Here is a 21,927-nt window from a genome sequence, read left to right on the forward strand (position 1 = left end):
TAAGAAGACCACCACAGAGCTACACATCCGAATGCAAAAGCAAGTTTTGTTTATTATATACAGGCTAGCACAGGTCCTCTGACTCATAGTCTGACACAGCAGATGGAGGAAGAAGGACCCCATCTATTTTTGTAAGGGATTTATAAAGACAGAAACCACAGAACAGTCACAAGATTACAGTTTCAAATCACAAGATTGCTTATCTTATATCACAATTGGATAAAGGTTAGGTAAAGCTTAGATGTTAGTTCCTGATAGGCTGTTATTGTCTAAGGGGGATAGCAACAGCTTCCTGGTCATGTCCTCCAGACCTCTGCTGACCCTTGGCTAACCGCAGGGATTATTTGGAATCCTGTCTGATTGGTTCATCATTACTCAACTGATAGGGGAAGTTAGGTAGTCAACATTTTTTGTTTGACTACGGGTGGGGGAATGGACTGCAGTTAGCAGCTTTGTGTAACTTGGGTTTTTGTTTTTTGTTTTTTAAATAACTAATGCTTCCCTCCAAGAAGGGTCCCAGGGCCTTCAGCTTGTCCTGGGAGTAATTCGAAGTCCCAAAAGGTCCCAGCACAGAAATGAAATCTCACAGACTTTTAGTCCATTGTCATCATGGCAGGAAGCATGGCAGCGCTGAGGCAGACATGGTGCTGGAAAGGAGCTGAGAGTTCTACATCTGCATTGAAAGGCCAGGACGAGTGAGACACGGGGCCTGGCTGAAGCATTTAAAACCTCAAAACCCATCCCCAGGACACCAGGCCACACCACCTCCTGGTGGCACCATTCCTAATGACCAAGCATTCGAAAACATTCAATGGGGAGCATTTCTATGCAAACCACCACACTCAGAAAGCTTTGATGATGGAGACTAAGAAACTGCGTGAGAAGGTTCCTGAGATTAACACATAAAAGGCTGCAGCAGTGGGAAGATGAACAGTTTATCTAGGCAAGAGACAGAATGTGTGTGTGTGTGGGGGGGGGGGATCAAAGGATGGAAGAGCTTCGGGGGCCCTATAAAAGATTAATTCGGAGTCCACAGACACTGCCAGCCTGGAGATCTCCCCTGCCTGATAGGGAACTTTCTGCTCCTTGCTTTGCTTCAAGAAATACTTGTTTTTACTTCTCCCTAGTCTTTATTTTCTTTGTTTACCTCTGGTAAGAACCTGGGAGCCTGAAAAGGCTGTGAAAATCAAAGGTCATTGTCTCCCTGGAGGACTGGTTGGTTTTTTGTTTGTTTGGTTGGTTTTTTTAATGATTTAAGTAGCTTACCCTTATTTCAGATTGGTTAATTTTGAGGAGGAAAAAGCAGGGTGGAGGTGGAGTGTGGGGTGTTGGTGGCTGATAGATCCCACAGCTTCAGACAAACAAGTTCTGTAGTTAATTTGAGGGGTGGGGGTGGGGAAGCAGGGTGGAGTGTGGAATGTTGGTGGCTGACAGGCTCACAGCTGCGGTTAAACCAGTTATGGCCTGACCTTGAACTATCTAAGTGTCTGGGAGGAAGGGAAGAGGGCAGGGTGGTCCTGAGGGTGGCGGAAAAGTTCACCAAGTCTTTGTCTCAGTTAGGAAGGTGAGGGAGAAGCTGGAAGTTATTATTTGTCTGTAGCTCCCCTTCCTACCTGTCTGCCTGTTGGAGTCTGTGTAGCTCCTAGTCTCCCACTATACCTCCCAATTAGTGTTATAACTTATACAGAAATGAAACAGAAATGGGCTACTTAGCAAGGATACCACAAATAGATTCAATGAAACACATTTGTCCTAGACACATAAGATCAATTGGGGTGTGTGTGTGTGTGTGTGTGTGTGTGTGTGTGTGTGTGGAGAGCAACCTCTTTGTAGTCCTGGCTGTCCTGGAACTTGCTATGTAGACTAGGCTGGCTTCAAACTCACAGAAATCTACCTGCCTCTGCCTCCCAAGTGCTGGGATCAAAGGTGCGTGCCATCACACCTGGCTAAGAAATTTGTCAGTCAGGGTACCTTAAAAGACAAACATTAACAGCTCTAGATGCAGGTGCCTTTATAATGTGTGCCCGTCCGTTTTACATAGATACGTGAAGTTCACAATTAAAAGAAGAAATCCCAAGAGCCTATTTATTCTATTGCTATTACAATCCAGGAAGTAAAACAGTAAAACTAAGCCACCACCGCCCTTCCCAACAAAGGACAGGCTCAGCCTGAGAAAAAAGTTAACACACAGCTCCTTGCCACAGATAAAAATATCTTCTGTTATTCACTGGCATGCTCTCTAGAAAGAGGTCTAGCCTGCCTTGATTGAAATTCAGTCATTCCCTGAGATTGCATCTGTTCCTTTTGAGTCCTTACAGCTTCAACACCATTGGAAAGAATCTATCTAGGCTACATTTGAAAACAGTTTAAAACCCCCTCTCTGCAACAAACAAACAAAAACAAACAAGAAGCCCCCTCCCGCAAAGGTCTAAGAAGGAAAATCTGTTGGTTTGTTTTCAAAAGTGCCTGGTGTCCTTTTAATTTCGCAGACAGATAACCCTGGACTTCAGCTGGAGTCTGACGCTCTAGCAACGCCCTCACCCCACCCCGACAGTACTAAATCGCCCCTCCCAGACAAACTAGGCTTTTGGTGGAAGAAAACTATTAACCCCAAAACTTGCCTGTGAGATTACTGACAAGTGTTAAACAGGTTGTAAGATGTTTGGACCCAAACACAGATTTTAGTGAGGGGGGAAAAAGGAAAGGTTAGCAGCATAGGGAAAGGGAAGAACAGAATGAATTGTAAACCTGTAGCCTGAGGAGGAAAGGTTTCACTCCTGCGTTCAGGGCTATGGAGCTTGCTCTCTGCCTCAGTCAGCACCCTTAGTGACATTCTGGTCTGATGCCTGTCTGGGCAAAGCCAAAACGTAACCCATCTCTAAGGGAGGATGGTTATTCTCGCTACAATGCATCTCTTTGGTTGCATTCAAAAGCATCACTTCTGCAGGGCAGAGATCCACCTCTGATTATGTGCAAGCCTAAGTTTTCTTTGTGATTTGGTGTGCCTTCTTTCTTCCCGCTAGCCGCTGTCAATACACGCCCCGTAGTTAGAAACTCATATTATTTTCCTTCAACCTAGTCCATGATTTGACTCCTTTCAAAATTCGTATTTTCTGCTTTGCCACATTTTTTGGTATGTAGCTCTCTATGTCACTTTCCCTACATCTTGGGTATGGTTTTTTAATAATCCAAGAGATCTCTCTTAGGAGCCAAATGACATAAACAACTGCACTAAAGGCTTAATGGCCGTTGGCATTCTACAGCAGCTCAAATAACCTGGGCCATTATTAAAGCACCTTGACACCTAATGCAGACAACCTTGACACCAGGGACAACCCACCCATCAGTCCTCCAAGATTTAAGTACTGGTCTCAGTTAGACCCTGACTCCGGTTCCCAGGATTTAGCAGCCCTTGATAAAGAATGCCCTGAAGATTTTTGGTGCTAATCTAAGAGAGAGGAAGTTATTTGAGCACTTAATTTGCATAACAAGTCTTGGCCTCACAACGGGTTTAGAGGTTCCTGGAGGCAGAGAATTCTGAGTTTCACTCTCACTGCCCTGACCTGTCTTTCCTCTGCTCACGTGTACCTCTCTCTGCAACAGGGAGGTTGCTTTTTCCTTTCCTGACTTGGGCTAATTTGTTACTAGTAACAGAAGAGCTAGCACTGCAGTAAGCCAGGAACCCCACTATTTCAGGCCTCCCTGTTTCTTGTACCCTGGGCTCCAGTGGGGGAAATTACATTGGCTTTGAAAGATCCAGGGGAGCCCTTGTATCTTGATCATACCCAAACCCAACTCCCTCCTCCAGCTAACCTAACACTGGGGTCGTCTGTCTCCCTTCCGTATTCTGGGGGTTTGTTGTTTGGTTGATTGTTGTAGTTTTTAATAACCCACTGCCTTCTGGAATGCTGACTGCCCTCTTGAGTTATTTCATACAGCTCTTACGTAAGTAACTAGAGCTACAAAGAATTCACGAGTGCAATGATCACATCACATATAGAAGGCACAGCATATTTTTAAGATCCTGAAGATAGAAAAAGAAATGGCTTCTAGCAACACATTTATTTCCCTGAATAACGTATTTTTTTCCCAGTTCATCTCATTAATAAAATGTTTCTTGTGGGGTGGGGGCTGCTGGGAGCATTGGAGCACTTACCCATTTCTGACAGAGTCCTAGGTTCTGTCTCCTGCAGGGGCAGGGGAATGAGGAGAGAGGAGGGCTCTGGGCCTTTAAACTTTGGAGATTTGTCTTCTACCAAAATACAGTCAAAGCCTTGAAAAGAACTCACTGGCAAAACAACTCTTAAAACTCTTAAAGTGATGTTGACAACTGTCTATCACTAAGCCAGTGATAGTAACAGTAAGCACTTAAAGTCACTCTCCCCCATACCTCTTTTTTTTTTTTTTTTTGTTCCCGTTGCAACATTTCTTTTGAAGTCCAGTCAGGGTCCGTGCTTGCTTGGAGCCAGCATCCCTCATTCCTAGATCCATACGGGGTGCCTGCAGTCTAGGACCTAGCCAGTAGTGTGCACCTGGCGTTCCAGGAACACTCACCCCTCCCACCCGCCTACCGTGCTCTCTGGGCGGAGCCAGAGCCCAGGCCATAAATACTTAGACTCTGCAGCCAGCTGTCCTCAGAGCTATCTTCCACTCGCTGCGATGAGCGGGGAATTCTGGCTGTGGGCATTGTGCGCCCTGCTGCTAGCCTTGTGGCTGCTGAACTTCTTGCACACCGATTGTGACCTGACGCTGCTGTGGGCTGAGTGGCTGGGTCGTAGTCCAGGTGAGGCCCTTCTGTGATCTTCAGCTTCAAAGTGGGAGACTTCTGCTGGGTCTGCCTCCTCCTGGGCCACCCCTGGTTGTGGAAGTCCCAGTGTTGCCAGCCTGGGCTTTGCCAGGTCAGGGTGAGGGAGGCAGAGACTGAGCAAAGGGAACAGTTTGGCGTTTTTATGACCCGTTCTGACCTAAAGATGGAAAGTTTTCGCCTTTGGGAAAGTTCGCTAGAGGTTGCCAAACTGCTCCCTAGAGAAAACATTCTTAAGACCTTGCTAACTGGATTCCCAGCTATCCAAAGCAGTATCAGACACTTTGTGGAGCACTGAACACTGCCATGCTAAGCTGCCTCCTTGGACAAAGACTCAGTACCTCTTCATTTCAAAAGTGTTTATCCTAGGCTCCTCACTCTGTGAAATTTTGAAGTGGTATCTTAGCCCATTCTTTGGCTCTTCTTGAGTCTAGAAGATCAACATAAAGGACCCAGGCAGGTTTTTTTTTTCTTTGAAGTAACATGATTTTTTTGCACACTAGTGGGGATTCCATTTGTCACCTTTTGGTCCGTGTCTTGCTTCATATTCGATGGGACTTATACCTGTGAGCTAAACACCTATATCGGGTGTTTCACAACCCCTGAACTCCTTTTGGTTCAGCACAACTCTAGAAGCAAGTGTGGCTGGCGATGCTTTGCAGACAGGGGAATGACATTCCAGGGAATGAAATGAAATGCTCCCAGGCCAAATTTTCAGGACAGAATCCAAAGTGTGTTGTGACATTTGTTTGGAAGTGATGGCACAGCAAACAATGTTTTCTATGGGTGAAAATTGGCTGGAGGTTCTGGTAGTGGGGCATAAAAGGTCTATAATACATTCTTATCTTCCTTCTTCTCTGCAAAACTCACCCCTACAGACCAAATTCTTACTACTCGATGTTTTTTTTTCTTTCCTCTTCTCTCCTCTCCTCTCCTCTTCTCTCCTCTCCTCTCTTTTCTCTCCTTTCCTTCTTCTTCCTCCTCCTCCTCCTTCTTCTTCTTCCTCTCTCTCTCTCTCTCTCTCTCTCTCTCTCTCTCTCTCTCTCTCTTTCCTCGCATAACTTGTGCAGACTTAGCAGCCAGTGCACAGAGAAACCTAGGGGAGCAGATGGCTGGGCTTGGTGGACTTTCTCTTTCAACGGAAAATACCTGACATCACCTTCTCATTTGATACTAGAACCTTCTTTTGATTAATTTTTCAAATAATAATTTTGGCTGCCAAAGACTCACAGATGTTTCATGTTGGGTGGGTTTTGTGTAAACTTGGACTTGGAGAATGAAACAAAATCAATATTTTTATTATGCAGTTCTACAAAGGTCTTCCAACTCAAAATAAAATCCAAAAGAAAAATTGTTGATCAGCAGTTACAAGATCAGTCAAAATGAATTAGTTTTTATCAGATATAGTGGCATAAGTCATTTTGAAAAGAGCCAAACAATGTTAATAGCCTTTAAGATTTAACTCAATCTTGAGAGTTAGTCATTCTTAAACCTTTATTGACAAAAGAGTAAGTTTCATCCAACTAGATATATGAAAGCATACTTCTATGTACAGCATATAGGTGACTATATCATGTATTCGTGGAATTAAAATTTCATAGCGGGCAGCTTTAGGGGGAAAATGTCTTAAGAAACTCAGGGTGGGATGAAGGCTGAGGAAAACAACAGGAGGAACACAAATCAGACACAGACACCTAAAGCAGCATAGCCTGGAATATGGGCAAAAAAAACCTTCCTTTCTGTAGGTTATATTGTTGCCTGTCTCCTTAAAAATGAATAAAGGCAAAACCACAAAATTCTAGGATAAACAATGAAAAGTCCAACACTCTCCCACCCTCGACCCCAGGCTCTCAGTGTGCCCTCTCTAGTGACAGCCTTCTTGTCTGCCTCTCTGAAGCCTTCTGGGAAGAGTTTCTGCATCCCCCAAGCCTGAATCTCACATGGTGAGATTCCCCTGGCTCTACTGTTGACTGATTCGTTGTCCGGCTGGTGTGCAGTCTGCCTCAGCAGCTGTGAGTGCCTGAGCCAGGAGGCTCTGCCTCACAAAGACAACAGTTTCTGTTCAGGTTCTCGTCAGCCTCTGGTTCTTAGATTCTTTTTGCCTTTTCTTCTTGACAGTCCCTGAGTCTTACGGAGAAGTTTGTTTCCTTGTTTTCTTTTTCTTTTCCAAGCCAGGTTAGCAGGGTATCAGCTTAACCTCGGACTTGTTACGCATCTGGGGAGGATAGTCTTTGAGTTTCTGGTCCTCCTGCCTTCACCTGGAGTGCCGGGATGGTAGGTGTGTGCCACCGCAGTCAGCTTATAAAGTGCCGGGCTTGACATCAGGGCCTCGGACAGTGCTCGTCAAGAATTCTCCTAGCTGAGCTGCAGCCCGTGCACTCATCACTCTGATTTTTTTAAAGACAAGAACTTCACACCACCGTGTATTGTTTGATGTTGCATTGCAGGTGCTGGGGTAGAGAGAGAGGCCCGCCAAGATGCTAAACCTTCATTTTCCAAAGGAGTAGAGGGGTACAACCTTCTTGGAAAAGGCTAACACCCACCTACTTCACTCTAGTTTTTTCAAATATGTATAAGGTTCATTGAGGCTGGGAAAGGCTTCAACATCAAATTCACCTTGCTTTTGTTGCCCGTGAGAACAGAAAACCCACACAAACTTAAGGCAAGTCATAATCAAAAGTGAGAAGTCCAGGTCTGCCTGGTATGTCTCAGTACCAAGTTCGGTGAACTTCATGCTCCCATGTAGCACCAAGTGCAGAGTCTCCAGAGAAACAATTCTTCGTGGTTTAAATGGTCTCAAAACAATTTCTTGGCCTCTACTGATTAACCCAGACATAGCAAAGGCTTGGCTGAAACATTTCTCTCAAAGCCAGACACAAAGGCTTTACTCCACATTTCTCTTAGAGCTGGACACAAAAGCTTTGCTTCCGCATCACTGCAGCTCTGGGCTAAGTTTCAGAAGGACCCTGGTGATCATCTTCCCCAGTATCACTTCCCGCCTTCTGTGTGGCCACTGTATTATTTGAGCAGTCTTTATAGGGACGGAGAGGCTTGGGGACCACGGTTCACATTTCTACCTTATACAACGCATCTTTTACTACATCCTTCTAAGATGACAGCACCCACATTAGGTGGAGTGTGTTTGTAATATGATATAATATGATATTACCTGGAAGACATTGGATACGAGTAACAAAATAAGAAAATTCTACATTTAAGTGCAGGATGATCATAGCATACCATTGACCAGAATGTGGTAAATCCAGAACCTTACCAACAACTCCACCACAAAAAAAAAAAAAAAAATTGGACTCATAGAACTGAAAACTGGTTGAAACCCAATCATTTAATCTGAATCTCCCCTTTAAAGGGTAAGACAATCGAATTCAGGCAATTGGTTTCTACTTCGCAACTTTAATTTTCTTTATAAAATACATAGATAAGTAGATAAACAGTTTTAGTCAAATGAAACTATCAGAGTCAGAATAAAGTCTGGAAAATTTACCAAGAATTTTGACATATATAAATATTGGATGGGTAGAAAACAAACGTGTTTTTTTAAGAAATTGTAGGAGATTTGAAACTTTAAGTTATGCATAATAGGTTGTCTTGTTTAATGACATGGTTTAAAGGTTATTTATTCTTTTTGGCTTGTTTTTGTTTTTTGAGATGGGTTTTGTCCATACATAGCCCTGGCTATTCTGGAACTCACTATGTAGACCCAGCTGGCCTCAAACTCACAGAGGTCCAAATGCTTCTGCCTCCCGAGTGCCGAGGTTAAAGGAAGGCACTAGCCCACCCGGCTAGTTTATTTATTCTTCATTTATGTTTTGCTTCTCTTTGATATGTATCACTATCCCACACTTATTCCTGACAACTCTCCTCCTTTCTCTGCAGAACAGGTGCTGACTGGCAAGGTGGTGTGGGTGACGGGAGCATCCAGTGGCATTGGTGAGGAGCTGGCTGTCCAGTTATCTAAACTTGGGGTGTTGCTGGTGCTGTCAGCCCGAAGGGCACAGGAGCTGGAGCGGGTGAAGAGAAGATGCCTGGGTGAGTCCATTCCCTACAGCAGCCGTGCTTCCTAGAGGTGAGGGGAGGTGGGACTGCCCTGTGCAGCTCGCGCTGACTCCTGGGCTTCCTTCGCCCTGCTCCGCCTTCTCTTACCTCTTAAGCAGCTGTGCTTGCTTGGAGTTCCCTTCTTTTTGGCTGCCCTTCTCTCGGTTTTGCACAGATTTCCACCTTAGGTAGGACGGCCAGTTCTCTCCATGCTTGTTCAGGATCAAATGACTTAGAACTTGCTTGAGGGGAAGAACAGATTGTCTCTTTTATCCAATACATGGGGAGTCTCTCTCTCTCTATTTCATTGAATAATTTTCTTTCTCTCTCTTTCCTTTTTCTTTTTTGAGACTTGGTTTCTCTGTGTAACAGTCCTGGCTGTCCTGGAACTCTCTTTGTAGACCAGGCTGGCATTGAATTCACAGAGATCTGCCTGCCGCCGCCTTGCAAGTGCTGGGATTAAAGGTGCACTACCACTGCCTGGCTGAATAGATTTTTTTATATCATTAATTTTTTTTTTAATCTCAGACCTTTCTTCTCCCCCACAAATTCTCGATCATTTTGGATGTTGTGTATTTTTACACTGAGGTTTGAATGTGGTTCTGTCCCCACCTTTGCTTTTATTCCTCAGATTCTTTCTTCCACTTGACCTAGTCTATTGAGATTTTTTTCCTCAATGTGCTTTTTCTTGGCTTAACAGACATTCATTTTTTGACATTTATCTCAGTTTTTGTCAGCATCTCAGTTTCCTTGCTGAGATTCTTACTCTTGATGCTGTCTTTTGCTTTTCTGTTCCTGATCTTATATATGGCAGTATTATTTTAAAAAGATATATAAATGGCAGAATTAGGTAAATTCAAGAAGAGGAATCCAAAGAAAATATAATGCTTATTTTTACAAAAATGAAATATTGAGGTTGAAGAGATAGCTCAGTAGTTAGGAGTACTGGCTATTCTTCCAGAGGACCCAGGTTCAATTCCAGCAATCACATGGCAGCTCATAATTGTTTGTAATCCACCTTAAAGTGGATTTGACACCCTCATAGAGACATAAATGTAGGCAAAACACCAATGCACATAAAATAAAAATAAATTAAAAAAGATAGATACTCTGCTCTTCCAAAATAAAATAACAAAGAAAATATTGAAAGTACTAAATTTATAGTGATTAAAAGAAAAGAAGCAAACACACAAGGGTAAAAAAGATGATGCGGTGGTTTGAAAGAAAATGGCTCCTAAACAAAGTGCGCTATTAGGTGGTGTGGCCTTGTTGGAGTAGATGTGGCCTTGTTGGAGGAAGTGTGTTACTGTGGAAGTGGGCTTTGAGGTCTCCTATGCTCAAGTCACACCCAGGGAGACAGACCACTTCTCATTGCCTGTGCAAGATGTAGAACTGTCGGCTACCCCTCCAGCACGTCTGCCTCATGCTGCCGGGTTCCTCCATCACGGTAACGGACTGAACATCTGAACTTCAATCCTCCCAATTAAATGTTTTCCTTTATAAAAGTTGCCTCAGTCATGGTGCCTCTTCACAGCAATAGAAACCCAACTAAGACAGATAAAATATGGGGTATCTCTTTCCCAGGGCCTCTAAAGTTCACTCCGTTAGATGCAGGGAAAGGGACAGAATCTTAAAGATGGAATCTCTCATCTTTCCTATCAAGTAGGCCGGTGCTGACCACAGATCATGTGACAGATGTCTAATAGAACTTTATTCCATGTGGAAACTTCTCTCTTCATGCCAGGGGCATATCTGTGAGCAGGCAGCTGGTCCCATGCTCCACACACTCTCCAGTCTGTTCTCCTTGGAGTGGCTTTGTGTACAGGATGTGACTCCTGCCTTGGGTGGGGCTTGGGGGGAAGGGACCAGAACACGGACTGGCATCTGTCCGGGAAGTCTAACCTCCGTGCTTCTTTGATCACTTCCTTAAAGGCTTGGGAGGTTGTTCTGTGGTGGAACACTCGCCTAGCGTGAGGGAGGCTCTAGGTTCAGTCTCTAATTCTGCTACATAACCACATCCACGTCTCAGTTTCTCTGTGTTACATGTGATTAGGCAGAGGGGCTCTGAACGTCTACCTGATCTGAATGTAACTCACTGGCTTTGGAACGGTGTGAAAGCGCAACTAAGCAACAGGGTGGGGTGGGAATTTAGCACTGTGGTAAAGTGCCTCTTGCCTGGTATGAAGTTCTGGGTTCAGCTGCCAGACCAAAGAAGACAGAAGCATAGCAATGGTACTTGGTGAGCATATTTCAAAACAAACATACTCTATACTTCTAAATATGCTCTGGTGGTTTTTGTTTTTGTTTTGTTTTGTTTTTTTGCTGTAGGATACTCTTTATTTTGCCAGAGTTCTCTTACAAGTTCATTCTTTTTAGGAGGTTCAGGGATAGACCTGGAGAACAGGAAAGAACTTAATTGCATTGTTGCACGGCTTTCTCACCAAAGTGTTGATGTGTTTTAATCTAGAGAATGGCAACGTAAAAGAAAAAGACATACTGGTTTTGCCCCTTGACCTGACTGCCAGAAGTTCCCATGACATGGCTACGAGAACTGTTCTCCAGGAGTTTGGTAGGGTAAGTAGCAGCAGGTTTTGTTGATAGAGTATTCATTATATGGCTTTCCCCCAGCTTTGTTAAAACTGCTGAAGAGATTCTTGTCTGTGGTGTCATTCACAGAGATTCAGGCCCATGGGATGCATTAGCAGGGCAGGTCTGCCACTTGAACCTCTGGACCGCTGGATCTTGGACTTCGGTCATTAGTATTTTTCTTACCTTTTAAATTTTCAGTTCCTACTGTAGGCAAAAGAGCTAAGCATTCACCACAACTTTGATATTTATGAATCTTGCTCTATCTTGTGAAATATTATTACTTAAACTGAATAGGTGAATTGTGTTGATTTTTTTTTCCTTCTTGTTTTGTTTGCTTGTCTTTCGTTTTGTTTCAAGACAGGATCTTAGTATACAGCTCTGACTGTCCTGGAACACACTGTGTAGACAAGGATGGCCTTGAACTCACAGAGCTCTGCCTGCCTCTGCCTCCTAAGTACTGGGATTTAAGGCTTGAGTCACCACACCTGGCTTTTTATTTTATTTTCTGTTGTTGGTTTTAGAAAGGTAACGTGGCTTTACTGATTCGCCAGAATAATAACACTCTTTGCTCGGAGTTCCATCAGTTCATTCCAAGACCATCTCTAAAAAGTCCTCTTTCTGATTTGATTTAACTAGATCGATATTCTGATCAACAATGGTGGAAAAGTGCATTGTTCCTTTGTGTTTGATACCAACATGGATATCGTCAAAGAGATACTAGAGGTGAACTACCTAGGGACAGTGTCCTTGACCAATTGTGTTCTACCTCACATGATGAAGAGAAAGCAAGGAAAGATCGTGGTTATGAATAGCATTGGGGGAATTTTACCCGTGCCCCTTTGCAGTGCGTACGTGGCCAGCAAGCACGCTCTTCGGGTAAGGCTCCTGAACCCAACTCCTTTAGCATTGCCCACGATGCGTAAGGGGGATTTGTCCATCAGTGGATGAGGTCAGCCAGGGAGGTGTGGCACTAAAGGGCCACATAAAGAGAAGAACTTTGAGAGGAATGCACCAGTAAATGATCAAAAATATTTGAGCTGCTCGTGCTTATTGCTCAGCAGATTTCCAATGTGTGCCTGCATGATGCTGCACTCTGAGGTGAATCCTGGGAAGATAGAGTATTTCTGCTCTAGCAGGCATATACGGCCTATTGCCTGAGCTCTTTCTCCGCCATATTTTCAAGTCTAACTGTGAGGCAACTCTCTCTTAGCGGGTCTCATTCTGGATGCATGACTACTGAACGATTGATCCTGGACTCCATATTCCTCCTAGGGAAACGTGAACTCCATTCTGGTTTCCTGGAAAGAAGAAAAATTTGATCAAGGCAAAGACTAGGAGAAAAACCTGACCTGTTTCACCTTAGCAGTAATAAATATTAAAACAGAATGATTCTTATGCTGGTTTAAGAGTAAAGCTAAAGACATAATAAGGTCAGCGATTGAGGAAACATTAAATTTAACTCATCCTATTGAAAGTAAATCCCTCCCCCTCCTATTTGTTACTGAGTCATGATCTCGTTCAGCACATGTTAGCCTTAAACTCTATGTATCTGAAGCTGGCCTTAAACTACTGGTCCTTCTGCCTTCAGCTCCCAAGTGCTGGGATTACAGGCATAGGTCAGCGCACATGGCTGGAAAGTAAGTTTTAATGGAATATATTACTATCAGAATTGTATGAGGCAGTGGTTCAGATCACCATAGTCCTGTAGAAATTGGAGGTGAGGTCTAATAGGACCTTCCTCTGCCTGTTCGGTGTGGACAGGTGCATTGTGATGAAGGGCTGCAGTTCAGAAGCTCTCCTCAGATTTAGTCAAGGACTGTCAATCAACCTCCCGTAGAGAGAGATTTACGATTTTGTTACTTAGAGCAGCAATTTAGTTGAACATTGAGGTCAGTAGGCTTGTGAAAAGCAGGTTTCCTTCTCAGTTCCCAGGAAGTTTGAGAGTGACTTTAATCACTGGAGTTTATACACCATCCCTGGTGTGGTTAAGCCAAAGAGAGGGTTCAGTGCTCCAGGCTTGGCAGATTGGTGTCCCTTCCTTTTGCTACAGACCAGGAGAGGCTAAAAGTAGGGGAGTTTTCCCTACCCTCACATTTTGTTTAGGTCCACCCTTGGGTCATCAGTCTCTGACTGCAGGACCCTTCACCATCCCTGAGCTGTGTGGTATAGGGAGCTCAAAGCTTTTAATGTTGCTGAATCAGATATGGAAGCACTTTTGGCAAAGAGAAATCGAATGGGCTAGGAGTTCGTGTTCAGTATAGTTAATGACCTACGCCTTTGTACTTCTGCTGGCTTCAGCTAAAAGCGCCTTCCCTTTAACCTTGGAAAGCAGACACTTGCAAACATCTTAAGAAAACAGAACCTCTTGAAACCTTTTCCGACTTCGCTTCACTTACCGAACCACAAGGAAGCTGGCCCTGAACTGTCAAGGCCACCCACAGAAGGTCGCATAGCCCACACTTTGAATCCAACAACACAGCAACAGTTAAAGTAACCAGTGCTGAGAAACCCATCAATTCGATGGGAATCTATAAGCCAGGGCCCAGTCTCTCTGAACATCAAGCTGAGTTCTCCAACTCGCACCCCTGCTGCCCCGCCCCGCCTGCACCCCGCCCCCGCCTGCAACCCCCCCACGCCGTCCCGCCCCCCACCTGCACCCGCAACCCCAACTGCTGCTTGTGTTCTCCAGAACGTGCTTTCCCAAACATCCTGAGTCAACAACTTAGGCATTTCATTAGCTGGCCTGGTGTTAAAACTGCCGTCCGGGAATATTTCCTACCTTAGAAACGTGAGGAAAACCAGATTGCTGGTTATTCATAGTTGGTTTACAGTCTCCAGTATCGTTAAGTCTGGAAGCTAGCTATTCTTTTTTACAATATAATATTTGTATCAAGTTTTCTTTAAAAAAAAAGAATTTCATCTATGCACACAAATGTATTCTCATCATATGTAGTCCCCATTTCTCCCAGAGACTCCTCCAAGGTCATTTTCACTCTCCCCAGTTTTCTGTGCTTTCCTTCCTTCCTTCCTTCCTTCCTTCCTTCCTTCCTTCCTTCCTTCCTTCCTTCCTTCCTTTCTTCCTTCCTTCCTTTCTTCTTCCTTCCTCCTTCCCTCCCTCCCTCCCTCCCTCTCTATCTCTTTCTTTCTTTTTCTTTCCTTTCTTCTTTCTTTCTCCCCCTCTTTCTCTCCCTCCCTCCTTCCCTCCCTCCCTGCTTCCCTCCCTCCCTGCTTCCCTCCCTCTCTGCTTCCCTCCCTCCCTCCTTCTTTCCCTTTCTTTCTTTCCTTCTTTCTTTCTTTCTTTCTTTCTTTCTTTCTTTCTTTCTTTCTTTCTCACTAACTCCAATTTGTTGTTTACAAAGAAACTTCTCTGATAAGTTTTGAGAGCTGTACCTATCTATGAATATATACACACACACACACACACCAAAAAAATGTGCATTGGGCTGGATGGTGGTGGCACACACCTTTAATCCCAACACTTGGAAGTCAGAAGTAGGTGAATCTCTGTGAGTCTGAGGCCAGCTTGGTCTACAGAGCTAGTTCCAGGACAGCCAAGGCTACACAATAAAACCCTGTCTTGGAAAATCCAAAACAAATAAACAAAACTAAAACAAAACCAAAACACCCCAAAATATGTATTGGTGTGTTTTGCCTGAATGTATGTCTATGGACCAGGTGTGTGTCTGGTGCTTGCAGAGGCCAAAAGAGGGTGCCAGAGTCTTTGGACTGAAGTTATAGATGGTTGTGAGGTACCATGTGGGTGCTGGGAATCCAACCAGGATCTTCTGGAAGAGTAGCTAGTACCCTTAACCACTGAACCATCTCTCTAGCCCCTAAAGATATAAATTTAGAGGGCAATTGGGTATTATGTTCATATAGCAAAATACTAATAGTGGGTTTATTCCTGGTCTAGCTTCTTTTAAAAGTCAGTCCAAAGACAATCACATTGTAATTGTGACTAGCTATGCATTATCCATCAGGCAAAATTTACTTCATGGAAATTAATTAATCAGTAAAAATGATAATACATAATTAAAAAATGGATTGGATTTATCTATGGTAGTTATTGTAAAGTTCCACTCCTTTTTTTAAAGCCTCATTTAAAAAAAATCTATCCAGGGGCTGGAGAGATGGCTCAGTGGTTAAGAGCATTGCCTGCTCTTCCAAAGGTCCTGAGTAATTCCCAGCAACCACATGGTGGCTCACAACAATCTGTAATGAGGTCTGGTGCCCTCTTCTGGCCTGCAGACGTACACACAGACAGAATATTGTATACATAATAAATAAATAAATATTTAAAAAAATCTATCCAGTAAATGAAGAGATGCCCCTCTACTCCTACCTGAGGTCCTCTGTAAAACATAAACATTTTGGGAGTGGGGAAATGAAGATTGTTATGAGGAGGTAGAAACAGGGGTCTTCAGAGAAAAGTCTGGTGCCTGCTCAGTATTGGTCTGCCATAGAAGCAATGATGCCAAAGGCTACTGCTAGCATCCACTGAACCCCTGGTGTCTGGCAAGATCTGAGAGTACCGCTTTTGCTGTTATAGCCTGTGGCCTGTGTGTATGCTATCTGTCCTTTATTCAAGCATTTTAGAACACAGTTCCTCGAGTCATGAGACAATGAAATGAGACCTGTATCTGTGTCTAATTTCCTTTTTCTTTTCATTTTCCTTTTATTGCCTATTAGGGGTTTTTAAATACCCTCCAAAGTGAACTTTTTAACTACCCGGGTATAACGGTGTCTTCCATTAGCCCAGGACCTGTGCATTCGAATATTTACAAGAATTGTTTGACTTCAGTAGTCACTAAGGTAAATGTTTTCGGTTGAAAAACAGTTGGAATGTTTTACTTCTTATTCCACAGTGTTGAATCATAGAGGCTATGGTTTCTGTCAGAAGTGCTTACTAATTAGCCGCATAACTTAATCCCCAATTGTTATGAGACGTTCTAAATTTAGCTGGCAATGTTCGGTGACCAGTTTTTCTAATACTAATAAAATTGCACAGTATCGGTTCTAAAGCTGGCCACCCTGTCCACCCACTGTTGTGCAATAACTCCTTAGTTGGTAACAAAATCCCTTTTATCTTCTTCTGTCTCACCACAGGTGGGTGGGACTTCATTTCTGTGGGGTTTTCATGTGCCTTTTGAGGTAATAACAACCATTAGGCACCATAGTAAAGGAAATAGAAAGCTTCGATCTTTTGATTCGCCAGCACAATCTCAACCAGCCTGGCTGTGATTGCTGTGAGGGGTGGTGGGATGTCATGGAAACCCATGACTCCTGCTAATGCCAGTAAGAGACTTGTACCAGGTGTAAGGCTCCAGACTGCATGGGCCCCACTGGCACCCAGCCTTTGGCTCCTTCTTAACACAACATTTCTGTAAAAATAGCTTGATAAATCTCCAGCATTCATTTTATTTTGACCTTTTAGACTACAGGGGATAATACAGCGCGGGGTGTTTCCAAGATGGAAACGAGCCGCTGTGTCCGGCTGGTGCTGATCTCCATGGCCAATGATTTGAATGAAGTCTGGATGGCTAATCAGCCTGCCTTGTTTGGGCTCTATCTGTGGCAGTATATGCCGCTCCGGGACTGGTTATTTTCAAGGACGATGTGGAAGAAAATCATTAAAAACTTTGATGTTGATATGGTAAGTGACTTCCTTTGTTTCTAACAGTGTGTATTCATCTTGCATGAAAACACAAAGTCTTCAAAGGCTTTAGAATAGTTTTTAACTAACCTCCAGACCAGCTCACAATACAAATACCCAAACCACATACGAGCATTCTATCCGCACACATGGTTTTCCGTCAGTTGCCCCCGGTCTAGGTGTCCACAGGGTTCCGCCTGGCAAGCAAAGGCCGCCCTGCTTTCTTGTATACTTACTGCTTCAGAAAGTAAGTCTCAGAAAACGTCCGTTTCCACTCCCTCCCATACACAGTCTCCCCGTCTTGGCTCAGTCATCACTTACTCGAAGGGATACCTTTCCCTCCCTATCTCTTCTCCCAGGAGAGGTGCCCTCAGACCTGAGTTTCCCACTTTCAGAACAGCCCACTACACTAAGACAGTTCACACACACACACACACACACACACACACACACACACACACACACACACTGTGCAGTCCTTGTTCTTCCCGTCTCAGCCTTGAAGCATTCTGCTCATGTCAGACGTGTAGGGAACAGGGCTAACTGCCCCTTCTTTCCACAGCATGCCTGCAACACTGAGAGGGGAATAGGAACTGTTACTTTAAAAAAAAAGAAAAGAGTTTTATGAATACGCATCACAGTGAATGTAATGAGTTAGGCTTATTGCAGTTATACATAAGAAAGGCTATCGTGGGTTGTTTTCATTGTTCCCTCTGTATGCTTTGATACAAGCATTTTTAAAGATTTTTTAAAGTTTATATGTTTGTATATTTGTGTGTGTGTGTGTGTGTGTGTGTGTGTATTTGTTACATGCCTGTGAAGGCCAGAAGAGAGTGTCAGAACCCCGGGAATGGCTGTGGGTCTCCCGATTTAGGCGCTAGGATCCAAACACAGGTTCTCTGGAAGAGCAGCAAAGGCTCTTAACTGTCAAGCTAGCTCTCCAGCACTTGTTGCAAACCACTAAAAATCTTAGCTGGGTATGGTGGTACATCCCTTTAATTCCAGCACTTGGGATGGATCTCTGTGAATTTGAAGCCAGCCTGATCCATGTAAACTAGTTTGTTCTATATAGTGGGTCGTGAGTTCCTGTATAGCCAGGGTTACTTAATAAAGAAATCCATCTAAAACAAAGCAAAGCAAACAGAAAAACAACAACAACAACAACAACAACAACAGCAACAACAAAAAACCAGATACATAAATAGCAGTCTGAAATAAGGCCACAATTGACAGAGTATGTAATCCACCAGTAATTAAGCAGGCTTCTCTATTTTTTAAATAGTCAATTACTTCTACCTTTCTATGTTGTAAAAATGAATCAGGCAAGGGAGAGTCAAGAGAAAACTTTAACAAAGTGCTCAAGGACATTAATATTATAAAACATTTATATAGTGTCCTAAAATGTAGAGGTTGAAATGTCATGAGTCATTCTGGGTCTTGGTGATATGAGATGGTTCTAAGACAGACTTCATGGAAAGATGCCTATGTTTTAAATCCTGGAGCAGCCCTGGGAGGGAAAGAGGAAGCTCGGTACCCTGGGTCAGAGCTGGACCTGGTGCTGGAAGATCTGGGTTCAAAAAGCAGGCCTAAAGCTACAGTCCCATGGCTTTAAGCAGGTCGCCCCTCTGACTTAAGTGGCTCATCCACACAATGGGTAGGAGATGCGATAGCAAGTCATGGGTTGTTATGGGCGTTAGGTAAGAACAGAAGGGCAGAGGCACTGCTGAAGCACAGCCCGGAGTGTGTCAGGGCTGCTGTCCCTTTATTCTCCATTCCAAGCAAACACAGGTGCTTCGGTTGTTTCTCTGTTGTGACCCTTATGAATGATGACAAGAAGAGGGGAGTGTCATATTGTTTCATTATCTTGGTTTCAATTCCTTCCAGCATGCGGCCTGATATGATTTAGATATGGTTTATCCTCCAAACATTTGTTCCCATGCTGAACCTCCGTTAAAGAGGCAGAGCCTGATATGAGGCCATGGATGCATCACTCTTAAAATGGGTTAATGGTTTTTCCCCAGGGCTCTGGTAGTTCTAGGGAGAGTGGGTTCTCATACAGCATAGCTACCTAACATGCCTGTTTTTTCTCCATTTCTCTACAGAATTATTTAGATGCCAATCATCATATGAGACCAAGCACTTTTAGCTATCAAATTGGTGAGATGAAAAACTGATTTTCCTACAAGCACAGAAATGGACTAATATATAACCGAACATCATGCCACATCATTCCCAGTTTGAACAGTTAGGGGAAATTAGCAGACTGTTCATACAACTGTTCTTGATACCAGTTAATATTGTCAGTGCTTCATGGCAGAGGAAGAAGACATCGAAGAGACTGACTATCAGAGGGAGACAGGGACCAAGCAGGGTTGTTTCCGGTGTACAGTCTGTCAGAAAGGGGCATGACAAGGCCATTTTGTGATATTTACAGAGCATTTATCTATAAAAGATAAACATCATATAGAACACTTTGCTTTGGGTTTCAAAACAAGTAAAATAGTGATTTCAAAGATTACGGTCTTTTCTTCCCCAGATCAACTCTTTTTCTTGGATAAATTAAAAACATTTGTTTTATGTATAGAATTATCATGAACATATCAAATAGTACTATAATGGAATGATTTTGCCAGGTGGTGGTGGTGCACACCTTTAATCCCAGCACTCGGGAGGCAGAGGCAGGCTGATCTCTGTGAGTTTGAGGCCAGCCTGGTCTACAAGAGCTGGTTCCAGGACAGGCTCCAAAGCTACAGAGAAACCCTGTCTCAAAAACAAACAAACAAAAAAAAGAATGATTTTATATAAGTGGTTCTTCCTCCCTCCCTCCCTCCCTCTCTCCTCCTTCCCTCCCTCCTTTCCTTCCTTCCTTTCTCCTAGCAGAAGTGCCAGTGGAGGTTTGTTTCCTCTGGGCTGTGGATAGATTGTTAATTATTTTTCCTGAGAGAAAGACAAAAGCAGTAAATCTCCTGAACTAAAGTCATCAGTAAGCTGAGGTGAAGGTGAGGTGAGGAGTTAGGAATCTTTTAATGCAAGGCTAGTTTTGGGTCAGTGCTTTCCTTATCTATAAGTGAGGTAAAACCAGGGCATGCCTATATTTTTCTATCTGAGTAGCTATACCTCAATAGCTTTGGGCATGTTGTAGTTCTATGTCCTTTCAATAGCTTTGGGCATGTAGTAGTTCTATGTCCTTTGATATCTGGAAATGTCTTAAATGGAATACTTTTTCCTGGACCCTAAACACTGACCAAATACCTGTCAATAAAGACAGTTGCAGGAAGGCCAATTTCTATGTTTACATTGAAAAAAAGAACAGAGACCTGGTAATGGGAAGCAGATTTCTTGTCTGTGTGACTGTCTTCACACATAGCTAGGGGATATAATCAGTAAACCCCAAATGCATAAGGAAAATTGTGCCCAGATAAAATGGTGCTGAACTGTGGGAGATAAATTCCAAATTTGTAACAAATGGGGATAAGCTACAGAGAAATCTACAGCAAAAAAACAGCCTCTTTATTCACAAGGCAATAATTTTAACATGCCTTGTATCCTGGCCTAATCCTCCAAACAAAGCTCTTGGCTCTGATAGGTTGACCTTGTGGAATGAAACTGATTAAGTACTGAATGATCCTATGGCTCGCAACCCTTCCTTCCTTCCTTCCTTCCTTCCTTCCTTCCTTCCTTCCTTCCTTCCTTCCTTCCTTCCCTGCTTCCCTCCCTCCCTCCCTCCTCCCTTCCTTCCTTCCTTTTTTCTTAGTAAGAGAAAATCTCACTATGTAGTTCTGGATGACCTGGAATCCACTGTATAGACCAGGTTGGCCTCCAACTCATAGTGATCCTCTTGCTTCTGCCTCTCTCTCTTGAGTACTAAGATTAAAGGCACATACCACAGACAGTTTAAAATAGAAGAAAAAAAGGAAAATTCCAGATAATAAACCTAATCCCCCAAAAAACAAATTTTGTTTTTGAAAAATAACTTTTTCCAAGTGGTCAATGAGACAAATGTATTCCATGCCAACATCATCTTCAATATTGGATAAATAAATGTTTCTTATCATTCATCACTGTTTTTTTATGGCTGAGTGGATATTTTCTCATTTCTCAGTACTGTTTCCCAGAAATGACACCTCATTTAAGCCAGCACCAAAGAACAATAGTCACAAAGATTTTCACTTTACGTAATTATTAAATTTCAACCTTTCTTGGTCCATTGTAGAGGAAGGCCGCTTACTGGTTCCTGGCCTCCCAGCTAGCTTAGACCCAAAATAATCACACAGAAACTGTATTAATTAAATCATTGCTTGGCCCATTAGCTCTAACTTCTTATTGGCTAGCACTTACATATTAATTTAACCAATTTCTATGAATCTGTGTATTGCCATGTGGCAGTGGCTTATTGGCAAAGTTTCAACATGTCTGATTCCAGCGGCGGCTTCATGGCTTCTCTCTGACTCCACCTTTTTTTGTCCCAGCATTCCATTTAGTTTTCCCCACCTAGCTCTCTTCCCCTATAGCTCTGCTATAGGCCCAAAGCAGTTTCTTTCTTCATTAATTGTAATCACAGCATACAAAGGAGACTCCCACACCACCTCCCCATTTCTATTTAAATAAAAAAGGTTTTAGCTTTAACATATCTACTTTATCTTTTATCACAACTAAGGAAAACTATAATTATAAATTCTTCTACTCCATCAAAGACTTCAGAAGAATATAATATTACCTAAGTAAACAGGAAGTGCATTGTAAGCAACTTCCAAAACTCTAGAATTGACAGAGACATCTCACTTCCTGGACAGTCACCCAGAGTTCTGTGCCATTGGGGCATCCC

General features: G+C 43.3%; 1 protein-coding gene across 2 annotated transcripts; it reads left to right on the plus strand.

Moving 5' to 3' along the window:
• The first annotated feature begins 4,618 nt into the window (after positions 1-4,618).
• Positions 4,619-21,160, plus strand: LOC125387939 (dehydrogenase/reductase SDR family member 7-like). 2 transcript variants are annotated; one of them, XM_048415790.3, is made up of 7 exons: positions 4,620-4,783; positions 8,702-8,854; positions 11,328-11,434; positions 12,086-12,325; positions 16,139-16,261; positions 16,884-17,102; positions 19,205-21,160. In XM_048415790.3, the coding sequence occupies exons 1-7, from the start codon at positions 4,660-4,662 to the stop codon at positions 19,274-19,276; spliced, it is 1,038 nt and encodes a 345-aa protein (XP_048271747.2). In that variant the 5' UTR covers positions 4,620-4,659; the 3' UTR covers positions 19,277-21,160. The 2 variants fall into 2 exon arrangements, with proteins under 2 accessions (XP_048271748.2, XP_048271747.2); XM_048415791.3 differs by lacking the exon at positions 12,086-12,325 and having other exon boundaries at positions 4,619-4,783.
• The last annotated feature ends 767 nt before the right edge of the window (positions 21,161-21,927 follow it).

This window comes from Myodes glareolus, chromosome 11 (assembly GCF_982192425.1).
Source record: "Myodes glareolus chromosome 11, mMyoGla1.1, whole genome shotgun sequence".
Lineage (NCBI taxonomy): Eukaryota > Metazoa > Chordata > Mammalia > Rodentia > Cricetidae > Myodes > Myodes glareolus.

Bases quoted from the DNA above. Each gene is read 5' to 3' on its own strand.
- LOC125387939 (XM_048415790.3), top strand. From the start codon at position 4,660: ATGAGCGGGGAATTCTGGCTGTGGGCATTGTGCGCCCTGCTGCTAGCC. The intron at 4,784-8,701 runs GTGAGGCCCTTC...CTTTCTCTGCAG, and splicing joins GTGGCTGGGTCGTAGTCCAG to AACAGGTGCTGACTGGCAAG. The intron at 12,326-16,138 runs GTAAGGCTCCTG...ATTGCCTATTAG, and splicing joins CCAGCAAGCACGCTCTTCGG to GGGTTTTTAAATACCCTCCA.